Raw genomic sequence first — 13,513 nt, forward strand, 5'->3', positions numbered from 1 at the left:
CAGACCAAGGAAAATACTATTTCAACTGAAGTATGACAGATCAAGGAAAATACTATTTCAACTGAAGTATGACAGATCAAGGAAAATGCTATTTCAACTGAAGTATGACAGACCAGGAAAAATGCTATTTCAACTGAAGTATGACAGACCAGGAAAAATGCTATTTCAACTGAAGTATGACAGACCAGGGAAAATGTTATTTCAACTGAAGTATGACAGACCAGGGAAAATGCTATTTCAACTGAAGTATGACAGATCTGGGAAAATAATATTTCAACTGAAATATGACAGACTAAGGACATTGTTATTTTAAGCTAACGTATGGCAGATCACGTGTGAATGAAAATCCTATTTCAAATTTAATTAGTGTGAACAACTAACAAACCAACCTACAAAAAAAAAACTTTCACATTTAAAATTGGATTTTGTTTAGTATTGCAAAGTAATTGGATAATTTTATGGAAGACAATGACTAAATTAGAACAATTACTTGAATTAAAACTAAGTAGTTTGATGTTTACTGTGGTTTCCATAGTTATTAACTCGAACACGAAGATTCATCAAAAATCACATTTAAGACAAAGTAGAAAGTTTTTCTCCTCTCCATGAAAAGCACCAAGTCATGTGACCTTGAACTTGACAAAGCTGTGTTTAACAAATAACAATTGTTACTCATTACCAATGAACAGTTTTTCAAAGTATTCATTAAAGTCTTTCTGTAAGAATGGCAAAAACTTACATCACAAATTTCTAAACGGTTCAAAATAGTAAGAGTTTTTAGTAACTAAAGCAATTAATTATAATCATAGAAATTGAAAGGTCATATTGAGATTGCCAGGGTTGGCCATACAAAAAGCATCAAAACTATCAAGTATGAAATATTACAATTGCAGGAAAAGATTGCAACAAAATTATGATTTAACCAGGTTTCTGAATTTTGGAGTTGGATTATTCAAACTACGGTTCTCATTTTAAGGGTTATTTTCAGGTCTTGATCAACATAACCTACAACCTTCTTCAGGTGTAACTTGTCGAACTCAGGAATCAACAATTTTGAACAGAACTTTTTATTTAATTCCTAGAGGTAGCATGCTCTCATTTGACATGGCTAGAAAGTTTAAGGATTTTACTTTTGATTTTATCTGTCCTCTCAAAGTTATGTTTTGAGGGTATGTTAGACGGCAAAAGGAACAGAGGAAAGCCAAGGAGAAGGTGGAGAGAAAATGCTTTTGATTGAACATCTCTCAACAGTTGGACGTCCCTCAACCAACTTGCCTTGGATCGGAAGGAACAGCGAAAAATTAGTCATGTGGGTTCACAATCTGTACCAAGCGGAAGATGCGACTCATAATGAACATGCTCTCATTCTGTCAGCCATAACCGAGTAGAAGGCCTAAGTAATTTGCAATTGTATTTTGAGTGTCGGCCATACTGCAAATTGTACTTCAACCTCCAAAAAAGTATGCCTTACAATTGAATTTTACTAAATACTTTATCCACGATGCAATGAAATCACGCAATGACCTGCAGCATAGTACATAAAGTCCAGATAATAGGATTAATTACTTTACTGGTCAGAATTATCGGAACTTTCAAAATAACTAAATTTCTATGATGAATATATTTTTTTTCTAGATTTTGCATCCATCAACAAAGTTATTGTCAAAGTAGATTTTTAAAATCTCAATCTATTAACCAATTGATTTTTCATTTTTGTTAGTTAATATTGTAATCTATTTTGTAGCAAATTTCCAGATGAGATTAAAAGCATCTACAATCGTTTTGAAGATTTTTAGATGGAAACCAATGAATTCAGAAATAATGGTGTGAATTGAAGGCGAACCGAAGGCATTGAAGAATGATGGACAAAAAATGCTGTCTTTTTTCTCTTGAGACGAAAGCACATACGACACTAAAAAAGGTTTAAAATAAGATCAAGGAACCATTTACACTCCGACTCCAACGGCACTGTTAAAACTTAATTACACTGGCGTAATATGAAAATAACTGATTTGAAGAATGAAGTATTCAGGTTAAACAAATGGCAAAGACAGATATGGAAATTTTTTTTTTTACATAGGCATCACCACTTATCAAGGCCAAGAGGACACTCGGGGATAAGGGGTAAAGAGTGTACAGTAGTAAAATTGGACAATATAGTAATCGTTAGTCATGGAAATTTGGTAAATTTGTTAACTTAAGTGGAACGGCTCATCAAGAACTTGTTTACGTTAGACTTGAAGATAGCCATATTGTAGTCAGCTGGAAAGCAGCCAAACGGAAGACAGTTCTACAGGCGTGCAGTTCTAAGAAAGAAGCTTTGTTCATGGAATCTACATTTAGGTTTAGGCACAGATAAAGAGTGGGGGGAATTATTGATAGTATTTTCAGCTAGACAAGTGTTTCTTGTGAAAGTTTGGCGAAGATTGGAGCTCAGTCGAGCACTTTTCATGAAATTATTAGAAAGAAATACATTCAAAATGACCATGGCCCATTAGCAAGCAATGAACAAGACAAGAGAAATGTTTGAAGATGCAATTACAGGAAATTGTTAAATAGCGAGTTTTCAAGGCACCATGAAAATCTAGAAGTTGCTGAAACAGTATTTGGTTCAGCAATACAAATTGACAAAGAAATGGTATGTGAAGCTGTAAGAGGAACCAAACTAAGGCTGGAGAACCATAATGCATCATTGCAAAAATGCAAGAGATTTACAAGTTCCAATAGATATTTGCAAAATCAAAAGAAGAGGCAGATATTCAGGGGAATTAATGGAAAAAGAATCTGAGAGCACTACCATCATCTCTACGAGTTATCAAAGTATGATAGATTGAATTTTGATCACAAACTAGAAAAAAAAAATTCCTAGATCAATTTTGACCAAATCTGAGCTTCAATAATGTACCTCATTATTTTGACAATGGCTGCTTGAAAAACAATTGTTTTTAAATAAAAAGAAAAAACAAATCATAAATCACCTTTGACAGCTGGATGATCTTTTACAATATTTCGCATTAGAAAAGCCGATTTGATTTTCAATTTCTCAACATCTGCTTGCATTGCCCGCATCAAGTAAGAGAAGCCATCATTTTTGATAAAACTGTCCTGTGCAGTGGGAGCTTCTCGACATAAACCTTAAAAAAAAAAACAAAAAAAAAAAAAACAATAAAGAAACATTTTCAAAACTTTATATTCAACTAGAGTCAGGTAGTCAGAAACTCAATAGAGATGAAGGCAAATGCCAGTTGACACCTTCACAGAGACAGGGGCAAACACCAGTTGGCATTTTGGCGAGGACAGGAAAACATGCAAGTCAACACCTTGGCAGAGATGGGGCAAATGTCAATTGTCCAGTTTGTGAGGAAGAGAATGAGTATTTAACTCAATAATACAGTAAACAATCAATTAGAAAGTGTGGAATATGGGAGTAAAAATTGTGCTTGTGAGGAAGGGCGAACCAAAACAATTAAAACCCAGTCAAAAAGTGAGAAAAAATTTAAATGCCAGATGAAAATCGAAGAGCAACAGAAACGAGAGATAAGAAATTAGAAAGAAACTCACAAGAAATGGCAAAGAGGGCCTTAATTCGAACCGTATGTTTTTCATCGGTGTCCAACACTTTCATCAACGTGTCTAAAAGTCCGGCATCGAGTACGGCCTTCTGACAGAACGGATTGTTCTGAACCATTGAACCAATTAAATCCAAAGTTCTCCAACGAAGTTCTGGGTCCGGATCTTGCAAGAGTGGTGACAGGATATCAAATCCACCAATTTTATAAAAATCTGGAAAATTAGAATCAACACAATTACTCACATTGATACATACTAATAACTGATTACAATATGGCCGACATGAAGAAAAAAATAAAATGTTTATTTAAAATTAAACCTATTTTCAAAACAAAAATACTGAAAATATTTTTTTAAACTTTATGATGTACATGCACATCATGAAACTAAGATGCCATATTCCAAAAGTTACATAAATTGATCAAGTATTTTTTTTTTATCTAAAAAAAGAAAAAAAATAATCAAATTTTATGATAAAGCGAGACTTTAAGGAGGAGACAATCCAATTCAAACTATCAAGGTCAAAAATCAGCCTTGTAATGGTTACCATTTCTTATTAAAGTCATTAAAAATTGTAAAAAAAAAAATTCTATATACAAATAAAAGTACTAGATCAATTTACATGATTTTTGGAACATGGTATCTTCATTCAAAGATTTTTCTGCAATTTAGTTTTTTTTTTTTAAATGGGTTTAATTCTAAGTAAGCATAAAAATAATCCTTGAATTTGATGAATTGCTTTATTAAAATTGCTGGAAGAAAAAACGTGTGTTGTGTTAAACTTTTGATTTGCAAATAAAAATACAGAGAAAAAAAAGGGAATTAATAAAATGAATTGCAATTGAAAATTAATTTGCATAAAATACAATAAAAATGCACTGGAATGAATGGAGGAAGTTTTCAAAATTCTTTGATATAGAAAAGTGAACAACTTCACTACCTTCACCTTCATCATACATTTTTACTTGGTCTACTCCCATGTCCTCCCTGAAAGTTTTTACTTTTTTTTTTTTTTAAACTCACATATGTGACCAGAGAGAAGATATTTTTGCAAGGCTGGAATAATATATAAATGAGGATGTAGTTAAAGCGAAAAAAAAAAAAATTGTGACCATCAAAATAATTTATGTTATTGATAATGTTTATCCATTTATTTTTTATTATCCCTCATGTTTGAATTCATGTTTCAAAATATGGCATAAATAATAAATATATGAAATCCTGCTAAAATTATAATCATTTTCTTAAAGTAATGTTTTAAGCTCTATTTATAAGAAAGTCCAAATAATCAGTTGGTAAAACTCTAAACTGAAGCTGTTAAGTTTTTAGTTTTGATTTGCAGTTAGGGTATCCACTTTATTTGTTGAAAATTTATTATTTACTATTAATGCCATATGTAACGTTGGCGTTACATTTCAAACTTCTCAAAGCCACACATTGTCTAGTACTGTTGCAAAGGAAAAAACAAATAAAACAAGAAAGAAACAAAAATCCAACTCGGCATTTTTTTTTTTTTAATTGCAAATGAAATGTATTTATTTGTCGTTCTTCCAAAACAACGCATTTCATTATCTTGCAAAAGTCTTTTCGCACGTACATGTGCGCTTTAAAACTCTCTGTTCTAGCTATTTCACACTGGCACTAGCCAACGCTTTCTCACCCTCATATTTACATGTTCATCTTCCCCAGCTCACAACTTGTTTCTCTCCTTGACCACGCGGTGTATTTTTCTCTCCCCTTCTTGTGACACAAGCTTGCACACACTTGCTAATTTGCATACATGCTTTAACGGCTGCTGCTGCTGCTGCTGCTAATATTTTTTGGAGCCATTTATCTTTTGGCTGCTGCTGATTTTCTCACACCCACCCATACACACTTTGTTATAAATATTAACCATTTTTAAAAGTAGTTAAAACTTCTGATATTTCAAAATGAAACAAATTCTGCCATATAGTTATTACATTAAAAAAAAAAAAATTGCAACTGACAGACGAACAGACAAAACTATTATATATATAAAGAATTAAGATGGCACTTTTTGAAATACTGTTAATTGGATATTTAAATTTTTTATTTAAAAAAAAAAAAAAAAAAAAAATGATATACATCATTTTGACTTCCTATAAAAACAAATCTAAATGCCTAATTAACGATATTTCGAAAGGTGCCATCTTATTACATTTTCACGTGAGCCACATGTTTGCACTTGAAGACTTTAAAACTGTCCAGTTAACATCCCGACAGACTACCACCAAGAGAGATATTTTTACATCTCTAGGAAAGAAAAAGTAATAAACAAAAAGAAATCACTTGGAAAAGGCTCATTCGAGCCGAATGCTTGCTTAATATCTTTAAATATTTATTTAAAGAAAAAATATCAGATTTTGAAAGTTAAATTTAATTATATGGTCATTAAATTTAATTATATGGTCATTAAATTATTGATTGAAACAAATTGTTTTAGTTTGTTAAAATGTTTTTGACTCCTAATGGGGTATGACACCAATGATTTCAACGATCATTTTTATAACCACAGGTTATAAAAACCAACCAATCAGAAGCTTCCAAAGTTACTAAAATAATTGTCTCGTCATCGTCTCTGTCATGAACCTGCATTTGATTCTTTGCCGCCATCTTTGTTACTAGGAATTACTTAATACTCAAGATCGGAACTGCACTGAATCTTCACCGCCATCTTTGTTCAACATAATGTCTCAACACTTTTTTTTTTTTTTTTTTACAAGGTGGTTACCACTCATCAGGGCCCGGAAGCCACTCAGGGATAAGGGTTATTGTAAGTACAGTACGTTAGTGTGGAGATTTAATAAAGTGTCTACTTAAGGGGACGGTTCATCAGGAATTTGTTTACGTTGGACTTGAAGACATCCAGGTTGTAGTCAGGTGGGAAGCAGGCAGACAGAACAGAGTTCCACAGGCATGCAGTTCTAAGAAAGAAGCTTTGTTCATGGAATCTACGTTTTGATTTAGGCACAGATAAAGAGTGGGGAAACTTTTTAACAGTGGATTCAGCTAGACGAGTGTTTTTCGTAAAAGATTGGCGTGGGGGGGGGACCAGAGATTGGAGTTCAGACGAGCACCTGCTATGGAAATAATGATAAAACAAAGATAGGCTTGCAACATCTCTTCTGTGGGAGAGAGGTTGCAGGGTAGAAAAAAGGGCATCCCCCACTAAGCCACGAAGTCTATTTTGTACTCTGTCAAGGCAGGATAGGCTGCTTTTAGCAGCTCCTGCTCAGATATGGCAGCAGTATTCCATCCTTGGACATACTTGACTTTTATATAGATAGAGAATTGCATCAGTAGTGAGATATCTTCTGGAGCGGTAGAAGGATCCCACCATCTTTCCAGCGACCTTGGCAACAGACTTGATGTACGTGTTCCATTTCAGATCAGGAGTGAAGGTCAAGCCCAGAAGCTTGTCAAAACATGGGGCTTCTCCTAGACGAGAGCCATCCATTTCAATTGATGCCAGTTTATTCATAAAATTATTGAATTTTAATAACTTTCAATATTTTAAATTATTTTCACATGGCTGCCGAGAGCAGGTCAGAGGGAGAAAGAGAGAGGAGTGTCTATGCTTGAAGATAAACATTTGTCCGAATAACTTTTGATTCATATTATTTAATCACTCAGACGACTATTCTCATCTTGAGTGTTATTTTCACTTTTTGATCAATGTAACCTCTGACCTTCTTCAAACATATCTTGTGAAACTCAAGAATCTCTGTCAAGTTTGACAAGATACACCTCAAGAAGGTCAGAGGTTACAGGAGCGGAAATGTTGTAAAAATAATACTCAAGATGAGAACATTAGTTTGAATAATTAAGAAACATAACTTTTGATTCGAGTCCTTTTCAAAGATTGTAAGAAAAAAAAAAACATAAAAAATAAAATGAAAAACATTTAACACCAAAAAATTGTTAAAAACAATTCGATAAATCATTTTTTTGTTGAAAAATAATTTTGAATTGAAAGTCATGTTTAATTTCAGACGAGTTTCTGGTGGGCAGCTATTCTGTACAAGATGGAGATGAAGAATTTTCAGTGGGTAGCTGTTCTGTACAGGTCCTGGACTTTATAATCTTGCAGGCAAAGAACAAAAGATCTTTCTCGTGTTGACACGAAAAAATTATGTGCTGGAATGCTAAAAGATTTAATATTTTTATGGGGCAATTCTGGTTTCTAGTTCGTTGCTAGCAGAACGTGGCTCAATTGTTTTGTTAGTTTCTATCGCCAGTGTTTATAAAAAGAACTTTCCAACTTTCACTGATCCTACCCTCATTATATCAAAAATATTGCAACAGTTTTTAAGGTAAAAATATTTTTTTCCATTTAAATCAGATTAAAGACTAGAATTAAAAAGAAAAACTATCCAGTACGGCATCAACCTACAAAATGGTGACAAAAAAAGAAAGTTTTCAAAAAAGTAATGCCAGCTCAAAAGTGTTCTTTTAAAAGAAATGTGAAGGGGAGGAGGAGGAGGAGGAGGAGGAGGAGGCACTTACCAATGGCAAAGTCAATGTATTCACACCATTCCATGAGTTCTTCAAGGGCAGCTTCTTTATCGTATTCTTCATTAGTTGGTGTTTTTAATATCCGGATACATTCTTTCATACGTCTGACAGGCGATTCTGTCAAAGTGTTCAAGGCACCCTCAAGCCAAGCACGATCCTTTCAGAAAAGAAAACAAAATAACATTAATATAGAAAAAAATAACATTAATATAGAAATAGTTTTTCATTTAAGACTTTTATTCCCATTTCAGTTGTGGAATCAAAGAATTAATGAAAGAAAAATGTCAGGCTCAAAAGAAAAAGTGACGCTGTAATCTGTGAAAAAAATCTGTGCTATTCTCTATCTATATAAGAGCCAGGTACGTCCAAGGATGGAATACTGTTGCCACATCTGGGCAGGAGCTGCTAGAAAGGACTTGTCCTGCCTTGATAGAGTTCAAAATAGACTTCGTAGCCTTGTAGGAGATGTCCTTTTCTCCTCTTTGCAACCTCTATCTCACAGAAGAGATGTTGCGAGTTTGTCTCTGATGTATCGTTATTTTCATGGAAAGTGTTCAACTGAGCTTCAATCTATGGTCCCCCCTCGCCAAACTTTCACAAGAAACACTCGTCTAGCTGTAAACACTATCAATAATTTCCCCCACTCTTTATCTGTGCCTAAACCTAAACGTAGATTCCATGAACAAAGCTTCTTTCTTAGAATTGCACGCCTATGGAATTGTCTTCCGTTTTCCTGCTTTCCGGCTGACTACAATATGGTTGTGTTCAAGTCTAAAGTAAATAAGTTCTTGATGAGCCGTTCCATATAAGTTATTAAATTTACCAAATTTTCATTACTAATGATTACTATATTGACCAATTTCTACTGTACACTCTTTAACCCTTATCCTTGAGTGGCCTCTGGGCCTTGATAATGTGGTGATACCTTTGTAAAAAAAAAAAAAAAAAAAAAAAAAAATATTTCGATATTTTCCATTAGAAGACATTTATTCTTCTGTTGTAGGGGGGGGGGGGTACCTAAAAATACTTCTTTAAAAGATGGCCAACATTAAAAAAAAAAAATGATAATTTTCAAAATTTGTGGGGGTATTTTTTCATGTGTGTAGAAAAGGAGACTTTGATGATCTGGCCACATCGAAAGAATGGATGAGAGTTCTTTTGTTTGTAGATGTAGAACAGTTAAGGTAGCAGGGTCAGTTCACAGGGCAAGACAGAAGAAAACATGAGAGAAAATGATAAGGGATTTCAGAAATAGTGGAATAAATAAAGATCTGGCCAGAGATTTGGAAGTCAATTTTTTACAGTCGGTCAAGACATGCCAACATCGTCTAATATATAAAAGCGAAAATGTGTGTGTGTGTGTGCATTTTTTCTGTATGTCCGCCAAAGGCTTTTTTCGGGGTGGTTCTCAGCTTGCTCACTCATTCTTATAACTTTTATACTATCGAGATGATAATATCTAAGATTTAAGAAACAACTCGGCATGTATCTTTAATTTGGGTAACTTTTACGCACAATTTTCGTCATTTTTATTGGCCCACGCGTGTGTCATTGGCTTTTCTGTATAAAAAAGCGAAACTGAAAAAAAAAAAAAAAAAAAAAATCTCGGCAGCACTTGTACTTTGATCAATGTTAGTGAAAACCGTTATATCAAACAATTGCTATTTTGGGTTCCCCCAACAAGTTGGGGAGAGGAAAAAAAAAAAAACTGTCTCACAGAAATAGTTAACTGCGGAATAGCATGATGTTTGACCTCAATTTGAACTCTTTCACTTTTTAATCGCTAAATTTAACGTCTTACATTGTTACCGTCACTGTAGTGCAAGTGTATGTCGTCAGCCTATTGGCCTCAAGGCTCCAGGTTCGAGCCTACCTGCCACCAACGTCTCCCTTTTTTTTCTTTTACACTTACAAAAGATTTTTTTTTCCATTTTTAAAATTGCTGTTTCTTTGTTTATTTTTTTTTTAAGTTTAACATCATTTTTTTATATTTAAACAGGGTTAACTTTCTTTTTTTGTTCTACTTTACACCCCCCCCAACACACACACACCTCCTAACACCCAGGCAACGCCGGGCACCCCCGCTAGTCTAGTCTATTATATAAATCTCAGCCGTCTGTGTGTGGATGTGTATGTGCGTGTTTGTAGGTCTGCTAAAACTTTCGTTAGCCACATCAGACCGGCATAAACGCAGTACGGTTAGAAAGAGTGATCTCTCGGACACATAATATCGAAAAAAAAATTTTAAATCATAAATTATTTCATGTAGAAACGTTTTGCTTGAAGGTGGGAAGTAAGTTTTGAAACTGTTTGTAAATCGCGCTTGTGCAAACAATTGATTCGTGGTTTCATTTTAGAGTACTGGAGTACTGTTGCCACATCTGGGCAGGAGCTGCTACAAGCAACTTATCCTGCCTTGACAGAGTTCAAAATAGACTTCCTAGCTTAGTGGGGGGTGCTTTTTTCTCTTCTCTGCAACCTCTTTCCCACAGAAGAGACGTTGCGAGTTTGCTTTATCATTATTTCCATGGCAAGTGCTCATCTGAGTTCCACTATATGGCCCTCCCCTCACCAAATTTTCACAAGAAACACTTGTCTATAATTTTCCCCACTCTTTATCTGTGCCTAAACCAAAATGTAGTTGCATGAACAAAGTTTCTTTCTTAGAACTGCATGCCTGTGGAACTCTGATCCGTTTGCCTGTTTTCTATCTGACTACAATTTGGTTGTCTTCAAGTCCAACGTAAACAAATTCTTGATGAACCGTCCTCTTAAGTAATCCAATTTACCAAATTTCCATTACTAACGATTACTATGATATTATCCCATTGACTACTGTACACTCAATAACCCTTATCCTTGAGTGGTCTCTGGGCCTTGATAAGTGGTGACCCCTCTCCAGAGTGCTAAAAAAGGGTGGAACTAAAGCTTGGTGCACCATCCAAGATATGGCAGCAATATACTTCGTGCATGGGTAAATAATGATTTATCTCCAGGGTATTAAAAACGTTAACAATGAAATGAAAACATATGCAAATATAAAATAAAAATCTATTCTTTATTTTTTCAACTAATTGTTTTTTGTCTGTTTTTTTTTTTTGTTTTGTTTTTTTTGTTTTAATACAAAGTTTCTTTCTGTTCACTATACAACCTATGTTTTACTACTTAATGATATTGGTCCCTCGATTCATCGGAGAAGGACCTATGTTTTCAATGGCTTCAATGCATCTGTTAGTCTGGACTATTGTCAGATAACCATCCATTAATTTTTTCCTGAAATTTTGCCACAAATTGTATTTCATTAAATAGATGTGCACAGTAAAAAAAATTTTTTTTGCAAAAATTCCCGTTACTTCCCCAGGGGCTCAAAAGAGGTCCAAAATGACCAAAAATGACACGTTTTGCCCCATAACTTTTGATCCATCCATTAGATCTTTCTGAAACATGGCCAATGCAATATGAGTGACCCTGGCAAAATTCTGGTTCACACCCCCAGGGACTTTTAGTGCTAAAAACGCCCCTTTTTGTGGCTCTTTTTTCATATTTCTCAACAAAAACTTGATATGTCTGACTATATAGTGGTTTTCCATGGTGGTCAGCTCAAATATACATGTGTTAAGGGCTGAAACTGCATTGTTTTTCATTTATACTGAGATTCTGCGTATCCAGAGATTCAAAAGAGGTCAAAAATGTCCCCAAATTGCAAAAAATGACACTATTTGCCCGATAGTGTTTGATCCATCCATTAGATTTTCCTGAAACTTGGCAAAAATGTGGAGGCCATTGTTCTTAATATAAATTCAGTATGGGTGACTCTCGCAAAATTCTGGTTTGCATCCCTCTGGGACTTTTAGGGCTAAAAAAACATGCCTTTTTGGAGCTCTTTTTCATATTACTCAAAGACTTGATATTTATGTCTATGTAGGGGTTTTCCATGGTGCTGAGTTCAAATATACATGTCTTAAGGCATGAAACTGCACCGTTTGTCGATTTTCATGGGGATTTGGCATTCCCAGGAGCTTAAAAATGGTCAAAAATGCCCCAAAATTGAGAAAAAAAAAAAAAAGATACTTTTTACACCATAAAATTTGCCCCATGCATTAGATTTTTCTGAAACTGGGCGAAAATGTGAAGGCAACGTTGGCCCTTCACATTCATTATTTCTTCACTATTTTTTGTGGCATCATCTCCCACGCGCGGCTTGTTTCCTCTTGTTTATAATAGACTATTTCAATTTTAAGTTGTATAGTTAGCTTTACAACCTTTATTAATAAACATAGAAAGAGAGTGACAGAATGGAGAGTAATAGACACCATAAAAGATGAAAGCAGAGTCAAACAACATCGGGCAGCTGAGTGATTAAAATATGTCACTTGGTGAGTTCATTGCAAATTATGGCAAATTAGAACTATTCAAATGAAAACAAAGGTTAACTAACTCAGTCTTAGTAATTATATATACTAGCGGGGGCTGTGGAAATTCCACTGTTGCATCTGTCATATGTAATATTAATTGCTGCTGGGAATTCTGTGGATGTTCAGCATGAATGGAGACCCCACGATATTATTGTAGCCTTTTTGTTAAAACCATAAACGTATTGTGACAACAGTCATGGAAACAAGCAGCCAAGGGTTACTAATGATTAACTCTTTAACCCTTATCCTTGAGTGGCCTCTGGGCCTTGATAATGTGGTGATGCCTTTGTAAAAAAAAAAAAAAAAAAAGGGTGGTCTATGCGACGCTCGAAACTCGAAACACGACTGATAGGCCACATAAAGATGACATATGCTCAAATTCAGCCACGTTTTAATTTGCTTTTGTTGAATTTGAGCATATAAACAGCACATATTTCCTTGATTGGAGAGAAGATATTTTTTTTTTTTTTGCTCACTTGGACTCATTTGCATGTCAGTGGGAAAAAGAATGACGGATTATTTTTTTCATATGGTTAACTCTCGTCAGAAGGAGAAAAGAACAACGGATTTTTTTGTGCACAAAAGGGTATTCAGCAGTTAAAACTTTAATTTCAACACTTCAAGCATTTATCAAGTAATCTGGTTAATGTAGTGTCAGAATATAACTGGTTATTACAGTTTATCTCCAATATCCTTACAGGAGTTGGTGACATATTTCCATTGTATGGACGCCCATCTTTAGACAGAACAGATACTACACTTGGATCCTAAGCAGAAGACCAAGAAGGTATATTTTAGTTTCATGTACGGCTCAAAAGCGATGTTATTTTTCTTTTTTTATTTAATTTTTTTTTTTTTTTTTTTTTTTTACATTGTGTCTTTGGTGATCACATAATTTATAATCTGGAAACTGACACACATACGTACATTAAAGGTACTATGGTATTAATATATACATATTTCTGGGTTTATACATATTTTTAAGGTATATA

The 13,513-nt window shown here is 34.3% G+C and overlaps 2 protein-coding genes across 2 annotated transcripts in view; both read right to left on the reverse strand.

Annotated features, from left to right (window-relative positions):
- The window catches only part of LOC145252376 (uncharacterized), a 453,386-nt gene that overhangs the window by 308,725 nt on the left and 131,148 nt on the right, over window positions 1-13,513 (reverse strand). The window lies entirely within an intron of this gene.
- Window positions 1-13,513, reverse strand: part of LOC145252429 (hsp70-binding protein 1-like) — a 48,049-nt gene that overhangs the window by 8,659 nt on the left and 25,877 nt on the right. The window contains exons 2-4 of the mRNA XM_080111826.1: window positions 8,098-8,263; window positions 3,562-3,783; window positions 2,979-3,134 (exon numbers count right to left, since the gene is read on the reverse strand). Of these exons, the coding sequence (XP_079967952.1) occupies window positions 2,979-3,134; window positions 3,562-3,783; window positions 8,098-8,263 (544 nt within the window). The remainder of the gene's footprint in view (window positions 1-2,978; window positions 3,135-3,561; window positions 3,784-8,097; window positions 8,264-13,513) is intronic.

The sequence above is a fragment of the Euprymna scolopes genome, chromosome 29 (assembly GCF_053919585.1).
Source record: "Euprymna scolopes isolate OS-2025 chromosome 29, ASM5391958v1, whole genome shotgun sequence".
NCBI lineage: Eukaryota > Metazoa > Mollusca > Cephalopoda > Sepiida > Sepiolidae > Euprymna > Euprymna scolopes.